We start from the raw sequence: 22,445 nt of genomic DNA, 5'->3' as shown, positions 1-22,445 counted from the left end.
TCAGTATCAACAATGGATAGTCAAAGCAAAGATGTTCAATAAACTGGAGTGGAAGTGAGCTTATCTAGTCCACTTGTAAGCAAGAAAGCCAATTTGGTTAGTCTCTGTTTCCACTCTCTCTCACATCCGTCATTGCCATTCACTCAAAACCAAAGCGGGTGAGCCTATGAGATGCTGTAAGAGGGATTAATGGACAATGGGTGGAAGTAACCCAACTAGTCTACTGCAAGAAAGGAAGCCAATTTGGTTAGTCTCAGTTTCCACTCCCTCGCGCGGTCGTCATTGCCATCCGCAAGCAAACCTGTGAGCTGTTGCAAGGAAGTTTGATAGTCTGTGCTGTGTGATCTCGATGGCACCGTCACTTCGGGCGATGCTCTCTACGATCTGGCGGGCGGGAGGTCAAGCCGGCTCACAGCTAACACCAGGCAGATCTGCGTGGCCTCCGTTCCGGAGTGGCCATGGGCTGCTCTCCGGCTGCACCAGATGTTGTGTGGGTGGGAGTGCCGTCCGCTACTCCAGTTGTGTTTGCTCTGGTGACTTGGAGCTTCCATGGTCGTGTCCCTCTCGATCGGGAGCGCCGGTACCTGCCCAGGTTTGGCCTTGTTCCTCCGGTGCGTTCTGGGTTAGGTCGGGGTTGTGTCCACCATCTGGTCTCTTGCCTGGTAGGCGGGAGGTCAGGTCGGCGCCAGGATCTCAGTACGGCTTAGTCGGCGCGCTGCTCGCCCCTAATTGTGGTCGGGTGGCTGGATCCGGACACTAAAGCGTCCTGTGCGTGTCCTCGGGGATGAGGTTAACTACCTCTCTCTACCTCAGAGGATCATTGGCTGGGCTCTGCCAGGTTTCATCGGCGATTTCACCAACCTTTGATTGTGGTTAGGCAGCTGAGCCGGGTTCTGGAGAGTCACGTGTTTGTCCTCGGGGGAAGAGGTCCGGTTGCCTCTCTTTGCTTCGGAGGATCGCCGATTGGGATCCGCCAGGTCTTGCCTGCGACCGTTCGACTCTGATCTCCGTCTCCCATTAAATCTTGGACCCTGACCTCCTCGCTGGTCCGGCACCATCCTCGGAGGTTCAGAGCTCCTCCAGGTAGGTCCTAACTCGGCGCCATCTTCTGGTCTCATTTTTACCTCATTTTAAAGACTATTTTTCTAGAAACCAGCTCTGTCTTTTACAGATTTTAAGATTGCCTATCTTTGTTGTAATTTTGGAAATTCTTGGAGTTACCACTGATCGACACCTAACACTCGATAGCCACGCGAAAAACACAACCAAGAAGACGTTCCACTCAATGTGGAAACTAAAAAGCATAAGATCTTTCTTCCCAAGGACTGTTTTCCGTAACCTGGTACAATCAATGGTGCTCAGTCATCTAGACTAATGTAACGCACTCTATGCCAGTTGCAAAGAACAAATAATCAAAAAACTTCAGACAGCCCAGAACACTGCAGCTAGACTCATATTCGGTAAAACAAAATATGAAAGTGCTAAACCCTTATGAGAAAAACTACACTGGCTCACACTCAAAGAGCGCATCACGTTCAAAATATGCTCCTTAGTCCACAAAATCATTCACGGAGATGCACCAACCTACGTGTCAGAACTAATAGACCTACCACCCAGGAATGCCAAAAGATCATCCCGCACATTCCTCAATCTGCACTACCCTAAATGCAAAGGTCTAAAATACAAACTAATGCACGTATCAAACTTCACCTACTTAAGCACACAGCTATGGAACGCATTGCCGCACAACTTAAAAACGAATTACGAACTTCTGCAAACTGCTGAAGACCCATCTCTTTAATAGGGCATACCACAAAGATCAACCAATGTGAACACACACAACTCCTCCTAATATATTCAGAATTGTCTTACAATTTTTGCTTGATATACTATTATTTGTTTTTATCATGTTCATATTGCCTAAGATACCTCTGTAATCACTAATGTCTATTTTCTAATATCTTTCCACTATTCAAGATGTATTGTAAGCCACATTGAGCCTGCAAAGAGGTGGGAAAATGTGGGATACAAATGCAACAAATAAATAAATAAAAATCTGAAATGTTTATAAACAAGATGGGGTTCAATGTGGCACATATTCAGAAAGACACCTATTTTTCTTAGGATGCCAAGTGTAGAAAAACACTCATCAGAGGGCACATGAGGGACAGTCAAAAGGCAGGGCTGAGAAAGTTGACACAGGAAAAGAAGCCAGGTGTAGAGCATTGTGTATGCAGAACCCAGATGAATAACAGGATAAAGAACAAGGAATAAGATTAGTGGTCTAAGGGGAAACAGATGTTGGGAACATGATTTCGTGATAATCTCAAAGGATTGAGTAACATAATATATGACCTCCAAAGAAGGGTATAAAAGGTAGAAGGGAAAACAATTTCAGATAGTACTTATGTATAGCAGAGCTGTTCTCCAATGAGAAAAGATATATTCTGAATTATACTCACTTGTGGTAAGTAAATAAAAAAACATTTGAATTTTCTCATACATAGCCTGTCTTTTATCACTTTAAATTAAGGGTGGCTGGTACATATTAATTTGGGGTGGTGATAAAAAGACAAAAACAAGTTTGAAGCAGAACTACTGGAGCCTGCTTTCCAGGACATGGATCCCTCTCTCACCCCCTTGAAAATTCTCCCCCCCCCCCCCAAAAAAAAAATCAGAATACCCCACTAGAGTTGTCTACATATCCTGAAAATCTGTGGGAGATGGGATCCTGTGGGTGACTGCAAAGCATCAGCGCCAACATTTCAAAATGATTGAAGGTACCAGACATAACACAAAGGAGTTTGCTCAATATTGGGGGGTGTTCAGCACCCATTAACATCCACAGAGCTAGCTCCTATGCTGTGAAGTAAGTATCTCAGTTTGGAAACTGAAAGTACAATTTTAGATGTTTACTAAACAGCCACACGGCAGAAAGACGTTATTGGGTTCATTTTCAAAAGAGAAAAAGGTCCAAAAAGTGGCAAGTCTGGATTTGCATATATCACAACAAGGAGTAGAGAGTACTAGTACTATATAACACAACAATCTCTCTGAAATGGTGGCAAATAATATTTTCACAAGACTATGGTTCTGTGAAGTGCATAGGATTTAAAAAGGGAAAAAGCCTCCGAGACCAGCCCAACCACCAACCCGAATAATTGTTTTCAAAAACAAGGGTTGAGGGAAACTCAATGAGCTATTTATCATCACTGGCACAAAAAAACCCTTATTTCTTTGAGTTCAAAATGCTAAACTTCACAGAACTGACTATGGATGGATCCAGAAAAAGAAGTGAAAGATTACTTAACTTAAACTTCAAGTGCAGTAAATAACGTGTAAGTGGTCAGTCCGTCACACCTACCTTGGCCAGAGTTTTGCTGAAAATAGCTGTCTCAAGGCGTAGGAGACCAGTAGTTTTAAACACGTTCGACCTTCCTGCTACCGCAATGCATATCTGTCTGTTTTCGGTAAGCTTTAGTGACAAAACTTCCCTTCATATATTGTATATTGATGTCTAAAATGTCTACAGTAGAACCTCCTTCATATCTGCGCTATGAAAGTGGTATTCTGATCACATAAAGATATTGTAAAAAATATTTAAATAATTCACCATCACCCCGCCCTCCAAGATTAGAAGTATATCCTCTATGTATTGTTTCCATCCCAAGATGTAAGGATTATATTTACTGCTATATACATGTAGATTTTCATATAACATCATGTATAAGCAAGCTATAGTTGGGGCCAGACAGCGATCCTTATGTTGTAGGAAACAATTTTCTTAAGACACAACATTAGCAAAATAGGAAACACCAAAACGTTTTCTTCTTACCTCCAGCCTTCCCTGATAAACATGGGCTTTCGTCAGCCTCAGGTGACACCATGTGTCTGCTAGCAGCTGCTTGCGGCTCACTTGAAGGGAATGTGACACAAACGCTAGCTGTCCCAACCAAAGAAATGAAACGCAACAACTAAATGGCATGCAGTGCAAAGTTTTCAGCTCCCAACCAAACTGTCATCACATTCAAATAAGTGAGGGGGTCAGAAGGAGGAGTAGTTAGAAGGAATCAGTTGCATTATGGTGGGTTGTATGTATTACAGTGCAAAGATTTGTTTCCATTGCAGTGGGACCCTTTGGTTTGGTCCACTGTTTTTCTGTCATTCATATTGTATGTTATCGTAGCTGGGAGCCTTGGTTCAGAGCCTGAACCAAAGTCAGGCTTTGAACCAGGGGCGTAGCCAGACTTCAGCGGGAGGGGGTCCAGAGCCCGAGGTGAGGGGGCACATTTTAGCCCCCCCCCCCCCCGGTGCCGCCGACCCTCCCCGCCATTGCCGACCCCCCCTGCCGCCGCCACCACCACCACCAACTTTGACCCCCCCCCCCCCCGCCGATGACCCTCTCGACCCCCCCTCCCGCCGCCAACCCTCCCCCGCCTACCTTTGCTGGCGGGGGACCCCAACCCCCGCCAGCCGAGGTCCTCTTCTTCCTGTTTCCGAGTCTGACGTCCTGCACATTGTACGTGTGGGATGTAGGACTCGCCGAAAGAGCGAAGCCTTGCGATCTGCGGGGCTTCGTTCTGTTTCTGTGGGTCTGGCGTCCTGCAAGTTGTATGTGGCCCCACGTAGCTACGCCCCTGCTTTGGGCCAAGGCTCCTGGCTATGGTGATGGTATGCGGTATGAGTGACGGGGCGGCAGTGGACTGGGCTGGGGGATCTTGTTGTGGTGGAGACAAATCTTTGTACTGTAATAGGCAGGTTGTGCCCATCAGCCAGGAAAGGGCATTACTCAAAGGAAACCTCTTACTCTGTTCATATCTTTTGCAATATAATGTAAGCCACATTGAGCCTGCAAATAGGTGGGATAATGTGGGGTACAAATGCGCAAATAAATACATTAAAAAAATTCAGTTTTACTTACACAGGATATTGTAACACATTCTGCTTCGTGTAGAAGAAATTTAGATTGCAGTGTAAAAATGCAAGGGTATGAAGTCAGCTTTAGTAGAGTGGTCTGCAAAAAAGGAAAAGACCAAATGTAATAATTACAACATCGGTTACAAACTGAAAAAAACAGCAAGCCTAGAAGCTTGCATCTTTAAACTTGTCCTTGTAAAGGGCATCATCTACCCAACTCCTGTAATTAGAGCAGTGACTCCCAAACCTGGTCCTGGAGGCACCCCAGCCAGTCAGGTTTTTAGGATACCCACAATCAATATTAATGAGAGAGATTTGCATGCACTGTCTCCACTGCATGCAAATCTCTCTCATAAATATTCATAGTAGGTATCCTTAAAACTTGATTGGCTGGGGTGCCTCCAGGACCAGGTTTGGAAACCACTAAGATAGAGCAAAATCCAAAACTTGCATGAAAATTGCAATAAAACAAGGGCAGTGCTCATGGGTTCAGGTGCTGCTAGTAGGCACAATATGGCTTCCACTAAGGACATAAAGTAGGACTGCTCCATCCTGCAGTAAAATCAGGAATCTAGGGTGCAGAAATCCAACAGCCACTTATAAAGGAAATCAGCATATTAAAACAGAGACGCCAAGAGTGGCCCGTCCCAATGCTGGAGATCTACCTTTTTCCCCACGCACTCATCCTTTCACTTTTCACATCCCATCTCAATTACTGCAATATTGTTTATGCATGTTTGCCCAGTCGTCACTGAAAAGCTGCAAACTCTTGAAAACACTGCAATCAGGTTATTGTGCCAATCAGGCTACTGTTTAGCAATTCCTGGGTCCCTGCTTCTATCCTCCACACCATGTTAAGTATTCCTCTTGTGTGTCTGTATTCATGCCCTACCCAGTATCATCCTTCTCCCCCCCCCCCCCCCCCCCCCCTGTCCGGCATCATCCCTCTGTGTCTCTATCTCTCCCCATGTCCAGCATCTCACCCTCTCTCTCCCCTTCCTCATGCCTTCCTCCCCAGGAATTTAGCAAAGTTACCTCTCTTTCCTGCCCCTGACCCCAGTTCTCACAGGTCTACTATCTTTCTCTTCCTCCTTTCCTTGCAGATCCTGGCAGTATTTCCTTCTCCCCTTCCTGTATTTTCCTCCCTTTCCCTGCAGGTCCTGCAATCTTTAGCTCTCCCCCTCTCTGGTGGTATGGCAGCTCTCACTCCCTTCTCTTCCCTCCCCCCGACCAGTCTGGCCTCTGTCTTCTTCCCTTCCCTGCCCCCCCCCCCCCCCCCAGTCTGGCATCTCTTTTCTTCCCTTCCCTCTCCTCCACCACAGGCTGGAATCTCTCTTTTTCTCTTCCCTGTCCCACACCACAGTATAGCATTCTTGTCCCCCCCCCCCCCCCCCACCCCCTCTTTGCAGTCTGGTAAAGTATCTCTTATCCTTCTCTCAAACCCCCATGATAATGTGGTGGCTCTTTCTCCCCTCCCAATCCACGGGTGCGGCATGTTGCTTCCTCCACCCTCTCCCCATGGAATGCAGTAGCACCCTTTTCCTCCCTTCAGGGCTGCCCTCCTATCATCTGGACCACCAGCAACATCAGCATCAGTGAAGTAAGCACTCAGCCTTCGGCGGCCCAAACGTTTTCTCTCTGCTACAACTTCCTGTCCCTGCATAGGCGGGATACTGCAGAGGGAAAGCTTCCGGGGCCACTGAAGGCAGTGTGCTTACTTCATCCTTAAGTTATACGCATGTATTTGATGTGTTACATTAGGATTCTATAAAGGCGGGTAGGCACCTTCTTTCCTTTACAGAACAGGCTCCAAGCAGGCACCTACCTAAAAATAGTTGCCCCTTTATAGAATTACCCTCCACAAGGCAAATATATTTACACAATGAAAAAATTCCCAATAAATTTAACAGAGACATACCCCCATTTTTATGCTGTGTGGAATCAGCAGGTATATAGGCTGTGAATAGAAAATTGTTTCCAATTCATGAAGGTAGAAATTGCTGTCTTCTATCTTGAAATTTGCATTGGAATTCACCTACATTGTATTTATTAAAGACAAAACAAAAAAACAAAAACAAGAGAGACAAAATATGCTCAGTTTCATTTGCTCTTACAGCACAGAAAGGAACATGTTCAGTTCATTACTGGAAACATTCTGGTCTTGGCTAAAATTCAGGCGAGTCCCTCCTAACCCTGGCTCTCAGTTTCACAGCTGCCAGCTAGCTCCACATCAGGCACACATTTAGGCGTTCCCTTCTTGTCGAGTATTGGGAAGTTCTTTTGTGGTGCTGTTTGGGCAGTATTTTCCAGCGCTGTTTTGTACAGCACCAGAGTTTTGAGCATTGGCCTGCCAACAACATTTAACCAGACAGTGCTGCTGAAATTTTGCTCTGGTCACCAGTTGGTGCTAGGGGGTCATGAGCAAAGTTGGGGTGGAGCCAGGAGTTACCCAATCACCACTATTTAGCGGCAGTACTCAGATAGCTATGCGGTTAATTTTGATCAGTAAAAAGGCTATTCAGGTACTGCTACTAAACATTATTAGCACCCGGGTAACTCTCAGCAGGCGCTACAGGCCAAGTTATTCAGTGCTGGACCCAGATAGAAGTCAGCACTGAGGACCCCGATGCTCAAACGTGGGTGCTAGAGGCCATTAGCGCTGGACGAGCGCCTGTGTTTACCAATGCATAATGTTTAAAAGGCCCTTACTGCGGCAAAAAAGAGCTTGCCAGCGATTAGCGCTAATTGTATACTAATGTGAGTAAAAAAGGTCCTATAGCATTCCCTCTGATGCTCAGAAAGTTGCGCCCTTACCGTGCAAAAACCTACGCCAGCTCAGAGCTGGCATCCTGGAAACTCTGCTGGATCTGTGGGGCTGAAGCTTGGAGGGATGGATGGGTGGGTGAGACCTGCTACTTCCCAAGGGAATCCTCTTCCCCCACTGCAACCGTGCTATGGGAATGTAAGGGGGTGGTGGGGAGTCTCCAAGCTCCCGTTCCACTGCCTCTTGTTCGTGGGCCGGTTCTCTGCCTTTGATGCACTACTCTCTTCCCCTGTTGGGCTGGACATGAGCACAAGAGCTTTGCTTACATGCAGCTCTTGTGCGCATGTCCCTGGCACAATCCTGCCGCTTAATTTCCTAATGTTCGACTTTAATAGCACACATATAATTTGCATACTATTAGCGTAGAACATTAGGGAGTTATTCTTGGGTACTGTTGTGGCGGTATTCTCGAGTTTTGAGCATCGGGGTCCGAATGAACAGGTCGGACTCAGCTGGCAGTGGTCAGCATTTAAGATGATGTGAACCACCTCTGGCTGAATACTGCCCTTTATTTACACTTTGAAGCATTTCATTTCAGTATATTGTAACACTTTGTGCATCTATCAGGAGGGTATATAAGAAATAAAGTTGAACTGATTTGGAAGACATGTTGAAGGAGGTGAGACAGATGAAAGGAAACCAAGAAATGGTGATGAGAGGGGAGGGAAGGTTGTAACTATATGTATGTGTATGTTATCATTTATTAAATTTGCTATACCGCTTTCATTGCAAGCAAAACTGAAGTGATTTATAAGAAAAACAAGAAAATAGAAAGGAATGCCATGAGTGTGTGTGTGTGTGCGAGACAGAGCAAGCTAGACGCGGAAATAAGTATATAAATGAGAGACAGTCAGACACTGTAATGGATTTGTACCTAAGAGACAGCTAGGGAGGATGATGAGGGAGTAAAGAATCTGTGTTGGTGTGATGGAATGGGGGACTGAGGGTATAGCAGGGAGCCAGTGGACAGAAAAATTATTTGGGGGGGGGGGGGGAGGGAAGCAAGCAACTGAAGGGGAGATAAGGAGATCAGGGTCACAGAGAGGGAGGGCGGGGGGGGGGGACAAAATTCCCCGGGCCCAGCACCGGGGTCTCTCTCCTTCTCCTAGGCCGCCGGCGCTGCAGTCCCTGGTCTCACCTGCCTGCCCTCGGCTCCGTCGACAGCCCCCCTCCATCCACCACTGTGACCGGGCCCCCTGCATTCAAATCGGCAACGCCTCACCTCCGTGTGAAAGCGGAAGATCGCCTCCCTTCGGGCCCTCCCTCACTGTGCCCGCCCTCGTGGAAACAGGAAGTTACATCAGACGAGGGTGGGACACAGTGAGGGAATGCCCGAAGGGAGGCGATGTGCCGCTTTTACACGGAGGTGAGGTGCTGCCGATTTGAATGCAGGGGCCCAGTCACGGTGGCAGACGGAGGGGGGCTGGACGGGGCTGTGGGTGGGCGGGTGGAGACTGGGGATTGCAGTGCCGGCGGCCTGAGACCAGGAAATGGAGGCGACAGTGGTAGCGATTGGGGGGGGGGGGGCTTTATTGCCCCGGGCCCAGCTCAGTCTCTTGGTGGCCTTGAAGGAGATGAGGATGAGAAAAAGGCTGGGGGGGGGGGGGGGGGGGGAGAAGGACATATAAGAATCAGGTATGTGAGGACAGAGAAGAGAAATGAGGTGGTATTGGAAAAGGAGAGGCACAGAAGCAAGGAATAGAGAAATGGAGAACAATTAGATGAAAGGATAAAAATCAATGTCTGAAAAAGAGATACAGGAGGAACTGATAAAAACAGGAGAGAAGAAACAGAAAATGGAAAAGCAACCCTGCAGAAAGAGTTAAAAGATAGAAATAAGAACAGAAAATCCCCCATGAACCAGAGTCAGGAAAAGCATTCTAATTTTAGTTTAAAGTTTGGACTATTAGTACACTGATCCAGTAACTATGTTGATCCTGGGGCAAATGCTCATCTGAGATATTTTATTAATCACTATAAAAAATATCAGAGATATTGTTATTTTGTGGCCACATTGGAAACATTTACACGTATCTGAATAAATTGTGTGTTCCTGAAAGCTTACACACAATTCTGAATTGTTTTTATGTTGATCCAATAAAATTTATCAGAATCTGCCAAGAATCTTACTAATGAAATATGAATACAAGTATTACATTATTGCAGGATCTATGTATAACTAAACTTAAAATATACAGAGATGTGGTGGAAGTTATTTTATGCCAAATACTGTCTCACCACTTAAGTGCCCCATGCTGAAAACATGGCAGCACCTCACTGATAGCATGGAAACAAGCTTATGACAAAAAAAAAATAAAAAAGGAAGTTATTATTAGAACTTTGGATTTTGCTCACACCTTTTTTAGTAGTAGCTCAAGGTGAGTGACATTCAGGTATTTCCCTGGCCTAGAGGACTCATGATCTAAGTTTGTACCTGAGGCAATGGAGGGTTAACTGACTTGCCCAAGATCACAAGTGGCAATGGGATTTGAACTGTGGATTCCCTAGTTCCAAATCCACTGCTCTAACCACTAGGGTGCTTTTCCAAACAACTTAAAATCATAAAGTGAATGCAGAACTGATGCAAGGGTATTAGATACACTAGGCAAACTTTCAGCTTTGTACCCCCACCCCCTAGAGTCCATGCTGGCATTCTGATAATTAAATATATTACAGTCATCCCCAACAATACAATTTACCCAATCCTGTAAAAATGCATAATTGCAAATATACAAAGGTATGCCCTACTGCAAAAACATATAAAAATAAAAAAATCATGTACCCTGGCTGAAAGCACATAATTGGACATCATACATTTAAATATGAAGGAGGTCATTTTAGAAACAGCTGCACATTTAAATAGCAACATTTACATGAGTAAATTGGCACACGTGCATAAAAACAATGTCAGAAAGCTGCCATCGGACAATGATATTTTAAGGGAACGTGGTTTGGGAACAAAAATTGTGCCTCGGAGTAGGTGTAAATGTAGATACATACAAGCACCTGCTTGTTTGGACCTGGGGGGGGGGTGGGGTGGTCTCCATCAGTGATTCAGGAGCAAGTTTTCTTACTTCTCTAGCATCTACCATCATTTCAAATATTCACGGATGAGTTGTTTCACTAGATTCCTTCCTTATCTGGCTCCTCTTGTACATGGCACATTGCAAAGTACCGGTGCGTGGCAGTTGAAGTGCTAGGAAATATGAGCATGCTACACTATCCCTGCCTACATGACTATTTGCTAACATTTATAAGGTGAAAGCGCGGAGTGATACCACTCTTTCTGCACAAGTATGTTTCTAAAATTGCTGCTCCCATAAATCTCTGCACATACATGTGTACTTATTGGCGTCCATATAAGTATTTTACGAAAGGCTCCATGTTTGGCACAGTGTTTTGTAATACACTAGGGAAATGTGAATACACTGGATGTTCCACTTCCCATATTGAACCCCTATACAAAATAAGGTTTCAAACGTTGGCCTTATGCATTTATCTGAGAAACAATGTGCAAAGGCCATTTGGAAACCTCCTACCCTCCCTCCCAGCAGGTAAAAGTAGTCCTGATGGTTCTTTGATTTTATGTGGCTGTCAGGACCTACTGTTTTGCCCAATTGCAGCTGATCTTTGTCTTCTTCCAGAAGTTGCTACCCTAGGTGGTTCCCTCGTCTGCATAATGGTTAAGCCAGCTCTCAGCAGCTAAGCAGTGACTTGTTTTGAAAGTGGGATAATTTAGAGGTATTACACATCATCAATATCTAGAACATCTTTTGCCGAGTAAAACTTTTGCACCTGGTAAAGAATCTGGAGCACTGCCGCAGTTCTCTGGATCCGAGAATCCGCTCTTTCCCATTTTCGAGGTTCCATAAGCTGGCCCAGGCAACTGTTAGCCGCCTGCTGGTGTATTCTCACAAGGGTCTTGAAAAATGATTTTGGAAGGCTGGCCCAAAGGGATTCTGTCAGGGAACAAAGGTTTAGATCTGTAAAATGTTGAGTTCACGCATATTTCTAGGCATAACCAGGGTAGTTTTACAAAACATTTTCCACATGTAAAGCAGGTTTACACAGAGAAAATGGATATTATAAAATCAAGAAGGGGTATATAGGCAAAACAAGTAGGCCCACTGATATGATCCATTTCAGGGTACTGATGGAACTTAGGAAAGTTATGGCAGCTCCGCTGTTTGACCTTATCAATCTTTCTTTAGAGATGGCAGTGGTACTGGAGATAGGTGGATGTGATTCCTCTCAAAAGTGGAAGTAAGGAAGAGATTGGGAACTACATGCTGGTTAGTCTAACCTCACTGGTGAATAAATTAATGGAGTCATAACTAAAACAGAGAATAGTGCTATTTCTGGAATAAATTTATGTTTCAACAATTTGTATTGATGATTCATCAAAATAATCAAACCAATACTCAGAAAGATCAAAAGAACATATGATAAGGCAAGCTATAAAGAAATGAACACAGGCATCAAATTTTTAACAAGCTTCTGTGCAACCCAACCCCCACAACCGAACCCCTCATAAATCAACCTCAAAGACACCCCCCCATCAGATGATCCCCATCTCTAAAACAACTAGGGTTGGGTGACCTAGTTCCTTCTAGTCTTCTGGAATAGTTTTAACAGAGATAGATTTTTGTCAGATAAATTTGATCAATTATTTTCACAGGTTGACCAGAAAGTTCTATCAGGAAAGAGCACTAGATGTGGTATACTTAGATTTCAGCAAGGCTTTTGACATAGTTCATCACAGGTGACTTATAAAAAGTGAGCCCCTTGGCCTGAGAACTGGCTAAACGGGAGGTGACAAACGGTACTGATAAATGGAGTTCACTCTGAGGAAAGGGGTACTACCACTGGTATGCTGCAGGGATCAGTCCTTGGTCTGGCTTTTCAACATTTCTGTAAGCAAAATTGCAAGTGGGTTTGCCACTAATATCTCAAAAATGGATACCCTAGAAAGTTCAAAAAACATGAAGAAATCTGGCAAAACTTCAGGAATAGTTTAGAGTATCGGCAGCTAAGATGTAATACTAAAAAATGTAGGATTATGCATTTCAGCTGCAAAACCCCAAAGGAGCTGTAAAGAATTGGGGGTAAAATATTTATCGGGGGCAGGGAGGGGATGTATGTGAAGATCTTAAGGTGGTCAAACAGGAAGAAAAGGAGATAATAAAAGCCAGAAGGATGCTTGGGTGCATAAGGAGAGGAATGGCCAACAGGACAAAGGAGGCGATAGTGTCTGGTGACATCTTATCTGGAGAACTATGTGCAGCTCTGGAGATTGCACCTTCAAAAGGATATAATGGGATGAAGCAGGTCCAGAGAGTGGCTGCTAAAATGGTCAATTGTGGCCATCACAGAGCATAGAGCACAGGGGGACTTACTTAAAGATCTTACTATGTATACTTTCAAAGAAAAACAAGATAGGGGAGATATTAGAGAGACATTTAAATATATCCAGGGTATAAATGCAGAACAGACAGCCCTCTTTCAGTGAAAAGGAGGTTCTGAAACAAGGAGTCATAAGAGAAGGGTAAACGAGAATAGACTCAGGAGTAATCAAAGGATGTGGATGTGTGGAACGGCCGCCCAGCGAAGATGAGGGCGGTATTTGAATTCAAGAAAACATAGCAGAAGTACAGAGGATCTGCGGGACAGGAAAGGACAATAGATCTTAGTAGCTGGTATGTATGAGCAGACTGAATAGAACACATGCTGTCACTTCAGAATATTTCCATTCTTCTAAGATAACACCTATTTTTACACAATCTGTGTGTAGATGTTCCCTGGAGCATAGTTTGGGAGGTGCAGGTCTGGAGTTGGTATGTATGTGTGCATCTTATTAAATGCACGCAGGGCGCTACAGTGTCTAAGGCCCACAAACTATTTTAATTTTTTTTTTAATCAGAAAAAATAAAAATGTAGTAGAAGTTATTTATTTTCATGCTTTGCCTTTCGGCCTTGAAAATATACACAATAAATAGAATACAAATACATACAAAAACAAATAAAATATACATACAATTCAAATTAAAAGTTCAGTCATACATTAAGGGCCTTATTCTATAAAGGTTATGCTCCTAAAGTTATGCTCCTAAATGTAGGATTATAATGAGTGTTCAGCGCACGCTCATTTTTAGCAAGCACCAAAAACACTAGAGTGCCTTTGTAAAAGGGGCCCTAAATTAGGACCATAAATTTAGGAGCATAGATTTACACTCATAATTTAGGAGCGTAAATTTAGGAGCATAAAATTTAAGAGTGTAAATTTAGGAGCATAACCTTTATAGAATAAAGCCCAAAGTGCCACCGAGGGAGGGGCCCATAAAAGTCAGAATGCAGCCCTAAATGTGTATGTTTTTGTACATATTTACACCATCTTAGGGGCGTAGCCAGACCTCGCAGTGGGAGGGGGCCAGAGCCCGAGGTGTGGGGGGCATATTTTAATCTGTCGCCCCGCCGCCCTGCCACTCCCCACCCACTGCCGCCGCAAATACCTTGGCTGGCGGTGGTCCCCAACCTCCGCCAGCTGAAGCCTTGGTTCAGTGCCGGTCTCCAGTGCCGCCACGCTGCCTGCTCTCTCTTCCCCTCACGTCCTGCACTTTCCTTTTAGTGAAATTGAGCATGCTCAGTTTCACTATAAGGAGCGTGCCAGATGTGAGAGGAAGAGAGAGCAGGGCAGGCAATGCAGCGGCTCCGGAGACTGGCAGGGGTTGGGGACCCCCACCAGCAAAACCAGAGGCCCAGAAATTTGCACCGTGGCCCCACATAGCTACGCTACTGCTTTACATCAGGTGCAAATTTATGGGGAGAATTTGTGCACTTTTAGGAATAGTTCAGAGAACCTATTTATAAAAAGACACATAAGTGCCTATGTTGCCTTTATAGAATAGATATAAAATAGGAGCTTTCTGACATTTTGTTTTAGGAGCACTGTGATGAAATTACTCTAAATAAATAAAAACAATTCACTCATATTTTGAAAATGTAACTAGGTGAACTATTCTCTCCCTCCCTCCAGTTCTCCTTTGCAAATTAAATAGGCTTCAATCACCTGAAGTCTTTTTGGATCTCTGCAGAGTGAACGGAAGGAAATATTTGCGTTTTGTTGAATTGCAACTGGCCTGAAAGCATTCAAGTGATACGTAGCAGCAGAAGAAAACTATTCAACAGATCCTTAAGAAAGATACTGAAGTACATAGAGAACAGAACCACCACTTATGTGCCATAATGTGGTTCAGCCCATGCAGTGCCACAGATACCAGGGCAGAGGGAGAGGAGGTGGGGTAAGGAGAATGATAGCAGCAGCTGACTGCAGTTAGGAGGTGAGACCAGTAGCCAAGGAGGCCAGTTACTAAAATTCCATGGCAAGCTGTAGATTCTGCAGCAGTTCCCACATCCAAAGTATTGTGGTTAAGCAAGCTCCTTGTGTATAATTTGGGGCTGTCAAATTATGTCCCAGGATAAAGCTTCAGAGTAATAAAAAGCAGACTTGTTAAAGGTGCTGCCAACAGGAAAAAAAAGTCCAGTGGCGTAGCCATGGGGGGGGGGGGGGGGGGGGGCTTGGGCCCCCAAATTGTATTCAGGCTGGTTTTGACAGAGGAGAGTATCTCGTGGTGACTCTCAATATTTCTGTTGCATTTGTGCACTATGGAATCCCTCTGAATCGCTTAAAATTAGTGGTAAAGTGCTAGTTGGGTTCAAGTCTTTCCTCTCTCAGAGACAGTTTCGGGTTCTTCAGGGTTCTAGCTGTTCAGAGTGGATTGATTTAGAATCAGGTGTACCCCAAAGCTCAGCTATATTGTTCAATATTTATATGAGACATTTGTCAGTCCTTCAGTGTCTAGATGTTCAATTTAGGCTTTATGTGGATGATATTCAGTTTTTCTTCTTTATGTCTGATACTGTTGAGAAAAGCTTTCAATTTTTAGCTACTTGTTTGAAGTCTGTGAGGGCTTGGATGGATGCTAATTGTGTTTGATTTTTGTCTGGTAAGACTTCCCCTTCTTTGGTTCCAGAAACCTTTGTATTTGATTCTTTGAAAATTACCATTGTGCAGGGTTTAAAGTATTTATTATTTATTTAGACTTTGCTCACACGTTTTTTCAGAAGTAGCTCAAGGGGAGTTACATTCAGGTACTCTGGATATCTCTCTGTCCCAGGAGGGCTCACAATCTAAGTTTGTACTTGAGGCAATGGAGGGTTAAGTGACTTCCCCAAGATCACAAGGAGCAGCAGTGGGATTTGAACTGGGCATTTCTGGATTGCAAGACCAGTGCTCTAACCACTAGGCCATTCCTCCACTCCTTGGGGTTTGAATGGATTCTAATTTGTCATTTTCAACTCAGATACGTGCATCTGTTCAGAAAGATTTTTTTTTCAAATTACACCTGATTAGGTGGCTGAAGCAGTTGTTGCCCACTAACTTTAGGTACTACAGAGCAAACTACCTTGTTTGTTTACTGTAACGCATTGTATCTTGGTTACCTCTAGGTAAGATCTGTCCTTTACAAATTGCTCAAAATGCTGCTGCTCGTTTGCTTACAGATACCTCTCGCTTGGCTCATATTATGCCAGTACTTAAGAAGTTGCACTAGTTACCCATCCAGTGGAGAATCAGGTCAAAATCTTGTTGCTAATTTTTAAGGCTTTAAGCAACAATGTGCTAGTTTCTGAGGCTAGTTCTTTGAAGTTCTATCAGCCTGCTCATGTATTACATTGTTCAGACAAACGTTTGCTTGATATTCCTTCCTTTCATCATATTAGGCTGAGTTCCATTCGACTATTTTTTATATTGAGGGTGCGAGACAATGAAATTTGTTGCCCTTTAATTAAGAGTATGATTTCACTTCTTCAGTTCTGTAAACATTTGAACACTTTCCTTTTTGCCCAAGCTTTTACAGTGGTTTAACGCTGCGTGTTTAAGCTCCTTATTGTTTTAGTGATGGATTTGTTTTAGTCAAGAATCTTTGTGTGTGTGTCTTCTTTTAAATTGTATTTATGTATGTTATGCTGTGATCCACCGAAAGTTGTAGGATCATGTGTAATAGAAATTTTTTAATTTAATTAATGTCAATAATTGGTTGTTAGCAGCCAATTATTGGCGCTGATTTGCTCATTAATCAATTCATTTGTACATGCAAATTGGCAATGTATGCTGATTCGTGCGTGCAAATTTAGTCTCCATATATAGAATCCAAGAGAATATGTCTATGCAGGATGGGAATGCACGTTTCCCTACTTGGACAAGTGGCTGGTCAACAGCATGTCTAAGGATGGTGCTCAGGAATCATTTGGGTGTTGGAGCTTCTAGGGTTCGTGATAAATTACTTGAAGTCCCACCTTCTTCCCGTTCAGCAACTGGAATGCACTGGAGTCCTACTAGACATGGTTCAAGCATGGGCCTTCCTTCCAGATGCAAGGCCCATTTTTATTCTGTTCCAGGCTGCACCCACACAACAGAATTGTACATATGTTCTATGTTTTGGTTCCTGGTTGGCCTTGGTTGTTGTAAGTCTTTATTGTCTCTGTTTTCTTTGGTAAGCCTGGTAGCTAAGGATTCCCATATGTGGTAAGTGTTGTCCTGTTTGTTCTCAGAGAAAGCAAAGTTACTCACCTGCAACAGGTGTTCAAGGACAGCAAGACACACATTACCACATACTCTCCCCACCTTGTTTTCTTTAAACTTTTTCACTATACTGCTGGTCCCAGGTGCTCCTGTCAGGCGACAAAGAACCTGTGAATGAAAGGTATAGCACTACCAAAGGCTTCAGAAAATACTAGAATGCTGGGTAGTGTCCATGCTGGGCTCCGTTGGATGACGTCCCCCATATGTGGTAATGTGTGTCTTGCTGTTCTCAGAGGAACACCTGCTCCAGATGAGTAAATTTGCTCTCTCAGTATATGGCTGGAAGCATCTACTGTGGAATAATTATTAATAATACTTCTCCTTTGCTACCTCCCATTGCTCAGTCCTCTTTTACTTATTCTTCCTCTCCTAATCACCCCCTTCCATCCAGTCTATACTCTCAAATTCTGTAGGAGGAGACATACTGTAATTACAACTTTGTGTCCTGCCAAGGGGAAGCGTGTTCTGTAAATGTATCATGTGATCTTGCCGAGGGGAGGCGTGTCCCATAATTGCACCTTGAAGGCAAGAGACACATCTGTCTAACCCTCTAAAAACCTCACCTAATATTTGTTGAGCTTCTGGCCAGAGTCTCAGGATGGCTTCTACCAGCAAGTTTACGAGTGTATCAAAGTCACCATCATGTCTCTGCACCTGGATAAGCTCAGGGATGATCAGATACACTCGAAGAGCTTCTGCAGAAACAGGACAGGGAGGCAGCGAGGACAGCAGTTTCCCAACAGCATCAGTCACCTAAAAGAACACACATTAACACTATAAATAATGCTGGAAAAAAAACACGCTAAGCACTATTCTATAAACAGCTCTGAAAGTTAGGTGCAGTTTATAGAATTTGCTTAGCGCCTAACCTTAGATATGAGGATTTACACCAAGTTAACCTTAATGTAAATCCTTGCTTCTAAATTAGGTGCAGATCTCCCTTATCCTGTAACACCATGCATAAATTGTAAGAAAGCCCCTGTGACGAAACAGTGGGTTTCTAAGTCTGTGAACTATATTTTATGAAGTGTATTTCTCCTAATTGGCCAGCAGATGGCGTCTGTTTTGTGTTTTAAATGTTGCAGAAAAGATTATTTTCTTTTCCAGTTTAAGCTTCTGAAAAGGCAATTTGCAGTTCCATTGGCCAGATACTTTCAAAGTTGGTGCCCTGGGCTCTGATTGGCCCTGGAGTTCAAATCTAGCCAGGAGGTACTGGATTTTCCCCAGTCTCTGTTACAGAGGAGAAATAACTCTGTCCTGAGATTCTTTTCAAGACTTGTAAGCAGTTAATTTCCTGAAACTCCCCAGGTGCTACCCAGGTAGTAACAAGTGTTAGATAGTTTTAATGTTGATCCTTGTTTTGTTTATCTGTTATTGCTTGATGTACTTTTCACCTGGTTTTTCAAGCATTCACTGTTCTGTGACAATAAACCTGTTAGTTTATTGGTTTTGTTGTCTAGGACTAAGAATCCTGGTGGTTTGTGTGTTGGGTCTGTGAGTGCTTTCCAGGAACTGTGGGACCTCTGAGAGTGTGGCCCCCGTACCCAAACTCACTGGGGAATAACTTGTGTGGGAGACTCGCCCAGAGGCAAGTGGGACCCAGTCAGTGGGAGGAGAGTGCTAGTATAGAACAATGGCCCAGGTGCAGGTGAACCTGAGCAGTGCTGGGGCCAGACCTTCCAGGTGGCTGCAGGGTTAACCCCAGACGGGTGCTAGGCGTTCCATGACAGCTCCTGATCCGCTCACGACCCTCTCACGGCCGCACCCTATTTTTAAGGGCCACGCATTAAAATTTACACATGGCTCCCTGTGACTAAAAATGTGCGCATAAATTTCAATTAATGCCGATAATTAGCACCCAATTATCAGTGCTAATTGGCTTGTTATTCAATTAAATTGCACACACAATTTTAAGTGCCATTTATAGAATTTCGGGGTTAACATTTATTTTCACAGGGGAGGATATTTACCACTTCAAGAATACAGCTTCTAAGAAAAATGCATAAGCAGCTATGAGGGCAGTCTAGTGGTTAGAATACTGGACTGGGAACTTAGGAAAGCCATATTCAATTTATGTTTCTACTGACACACACCATGACCTTCAGCAAGTCGTTTTGGCCCTTTATTTTAGAAGCATCCCCATGTGTAAACAGAAGCTTTTACATGTGTAGATTGGCATACAAGAGTAAAAGCCATTTTATAAAGAGAACTACTTACGCATAAGCAGTGGCTCTCAACCTTTTTTCAGTTGCAACACACCTAACGGTTAAACAAGACATAAGGAACTGATCTAAGTTACAGTGTGTGTAGTCCAGGTGCAGAGTAGTGTATAGTCAGTCACCCTATGTATTAAAGACTTGGGAGAAGAGCCAGGCTTTTTTCACCTGTTTCTTGAAGTAGAGGTAGTCTTGACCTTCCCTTCCACTTTTTTTTTAAATTTTTTTTATATGTGATATACATTTGGTCTGGGTTTCCAAGACGGTATTTTTTAATATAATATTTTGTTTTGAGAATCAAGAGGGTACAGAGCTCTTACATTCTGAAGAACTTTACAGCAACTGTTATGGAACACTGAACTGAACAGTAAACCATTTTTCATCAGTACATAACAGAGAGCCGACATGAATAATCCATTACTGCCCTTTGATCCTAACTTTTTCATTTCATTCCCTCCTCAACCCTTCCCTCCCTCTCCACCCCCGCACCACCACAGATACACTTGTCCTGCCTAGTGTTCCCGAGTACGTTTTATGAGGTAGATACTCTGCTCATATGATTGTTGTCTTTCAGGAAATTGAATTTGGAACTGCTTTCCATAAACTGTAGTACAAGTTCTTTAATGCTGTTATTCCGTGTCATCCTCTGAGCTCCCATTCAGCCACCTTAAGTAAGTGCTCTCTCCCACATTTTGGGTAGGGGGGGATTCTGTAGAGGTCCAAAACATCAATATAAAACTTTCTGTACAAGCATATTTGCTACCCATATACACTTTTTCTTTTGTCAGGGAGCCTCTGCAATGTTGTGTGTTCATATCCTCCAGTAGTAACACCTCGCATATCCACTCAATTTGCAATGGAACAGTCTCCCAGTGGAGGTGGTGGGCATGACGACGACTATATCTGAATTCAAGAAAGCATGGGAAGATCTGACGGGAGAGGAAATCATTGTAGGGTTGAACAGGATTTTTCACATGAATTTCTTTATACTGAAACCAGGTTGAAGTTTGAAGCGAACTGTTTTATACACCTCTGTTCAAGACACCCCTCTTCACTGCCTCTAATGGTGGGACCTTGGCCAAGTCACTTTGGGCCTGATATATGAAAGAAAGCCCAAATCTCCATGAACCTCTTGAGTGTTTTACAGCCTAATTATATAATCTTGTTTTTCATACACAAAGAATGCTAAAATAGGTTAAGTAATCAGATCCTTTCCAACTTAAGACAAAGCTTTGTGAGGCTCCTTTCCTCCCACGCTTACCTGCTTTAATACTCGAGGGCTCTGTTTAAGCTTCTTAAAGAAGAGAGAGACTGCAGCCATGTCCAGCCCAGATATCCCCTTGGAAGTTCTGAAATGTTCATCTTTACTGGGGAAGAGAGAGAGAGAGAAACAAATGAAATCTGTCTGTCTGCTCATCGACACAAGACATGTAAAGAACCCCCCCCACCCCGCAACATATACAGCATCAAGGCTAAACCATGAGGAACATGCTGGCCTTAAAGGAGCACACCAGTTTAGAACTCCAGGGCATGAGGAAAGGCAGTTATCTATGGTACTGAATACTTATTATAGAACTTCCCTATTGTGTTGTCAGGATAGTTTTAACATTGACTGCCTTCTTCCCTCTTGCCTTTCCTTCACACTGTGCTCCTCCAGTCCCCTTCTCTTCTCATCTTCTCTCCCTTCCAGATATTCTAGGCAACATAGCAACAAGTAAATGACGACAGCGTTACTAAAGATATCCAAATATCTAACTTCTGAACAGGTAGGCAAAAAGTGCCTTCAAAATTCACAACACAGAGAGCAAATGTACTACAATAAAGAAGGAAACAAATCCTGAAGATGTGGAACAAGAAAATGGAAAGTGGAATCAGCCAAGAGAGTTAGTGTTGGATTAAAAACAGTTTATGGAAAATAATGATCTGACAGCCATGTTTCGGCAGAATGTGCCTGAATCAGCTGGGCCCAAAATCTACTGAAATAATAGTATACTCTTGAACTCTTCTTTATATGTTAAAAACACAGATATTCTTCATCGATCTTCCGAAATATCCAAATCATTGATAATAACTCTTTTGGATATAAAGCATGGCTAACAGTCTATTAAAAATCTTTGTAAGTTCCTCCAGACTTACTGGCCAATCAACGAGGAATCTCTTAAAATACGAGGATGTGAACAAGAATATACCATTATTTCAGCAGACGATGGACCCCTAACACAGAAGAAATGTTCTAGTCATGAGAAATCATCAACTTTTTTTTTAATTTCAAATTTAGCTGCAATCCTTTGCTCTCAGCCATTCAGCAACAGATGAAATAGAAAAGGCCAATGAGTGAAGGTGAAGCCACAGCATAGGTGCCAACGTTTCAAAAGGACTGGGGGTGCCAGGTGTGTGAGGAGATATATCATCACATGAAGGAAAGAGGTAATATTGGCCTTGTATAGATCCTTACAGCGGGATGACCAGAAGCAAACGCCGGTGCTAGAGGCTGTTAGTGCCATACTAGTGCCGGCGTTTGCTAACGCCACATGATCAGAGCCCTCGAGCGCGTGAAACGACGCGCTCGAGGGCTCTGAACGCAACTAGCATGCAAATGCATGCTAAACAGGGCTAAACATATTAATCCCCAATGATCAGCGGCCAGCGCACCAAACATTGGGTCGCTGGCCGCGACAAACCCTACACCAGCTCCGAGCTGGCGTTAGGGTTTAAAGACCATTGGGGAGGAATGGTGAGCCCTGTCTAGCCCCCCCTAACTCCCCAAGCAAAAGGTCCCTGGTGGCCTAGTGGGCGATCAACCAACCCCCCCTCCCCCAGTGACAGGGGGGCTAGAGGTCCGCTGGAC

At 43.8% G+C, this 22,445-nt stretch overlaps 1 protein-coding gene across 1 annotated transcript in view; it reads right to left on the bottom strand.

The window, feature by feature from the left end:
• LOC115462111 (E3 ISG15--protein ligase HERC5-like) overlaps positions 1–22,445 on the bottom strand; it is a 178,594-nt gene that overhangs the window by 92,089 nt on the left and 64,060 nt on the right. The window contains exons 11-16 of the mRNA XM_030192148.1: positions 20,859–20,964; positions 17,945–18,134; positions 11,537–11,700; positions 6,836–6,952; positions 4,922–5,014; positions 3,836–3,943 (exon numbers count right to left, since the gene is read on the bottom strand). Coding sequence (XP_030048008.1) covers positions 3,836–3,943; positions 4,922–5,014; positions 6,836–6,952; positions 11,537–11,700; positions 17,945–18,134; positions 20,859–20,964 — 778 coding nt within the window. The remainder of the gene's footprint in view (positions 1–3,835; positions 3,944–4,921; positions 5,015–6,835; positions 6,953–11,536; positions 11,701–17,944; positions 18,135–20,858; positions 20,965–22,445) is intronic.

The sequence above is a fragment of the Microcaecilia unicolor genome, chromosome 2 (assembly GCF_901765095.1).
Source record: "Microcaecilia unicolor chromosome 2, aMicUni1.1, whole genome shotgun sequence".
Classification (NCBI taxonomy): Eukaryota; Metazoa; Chordata; class Amphibia; order Gymnophiona; family Siphonopidae; genus Microcaecilia; species Microcaecilia unicolor.
This window is presented reverse-complemented; position numbering and strand designations above follow the sequence as displayed.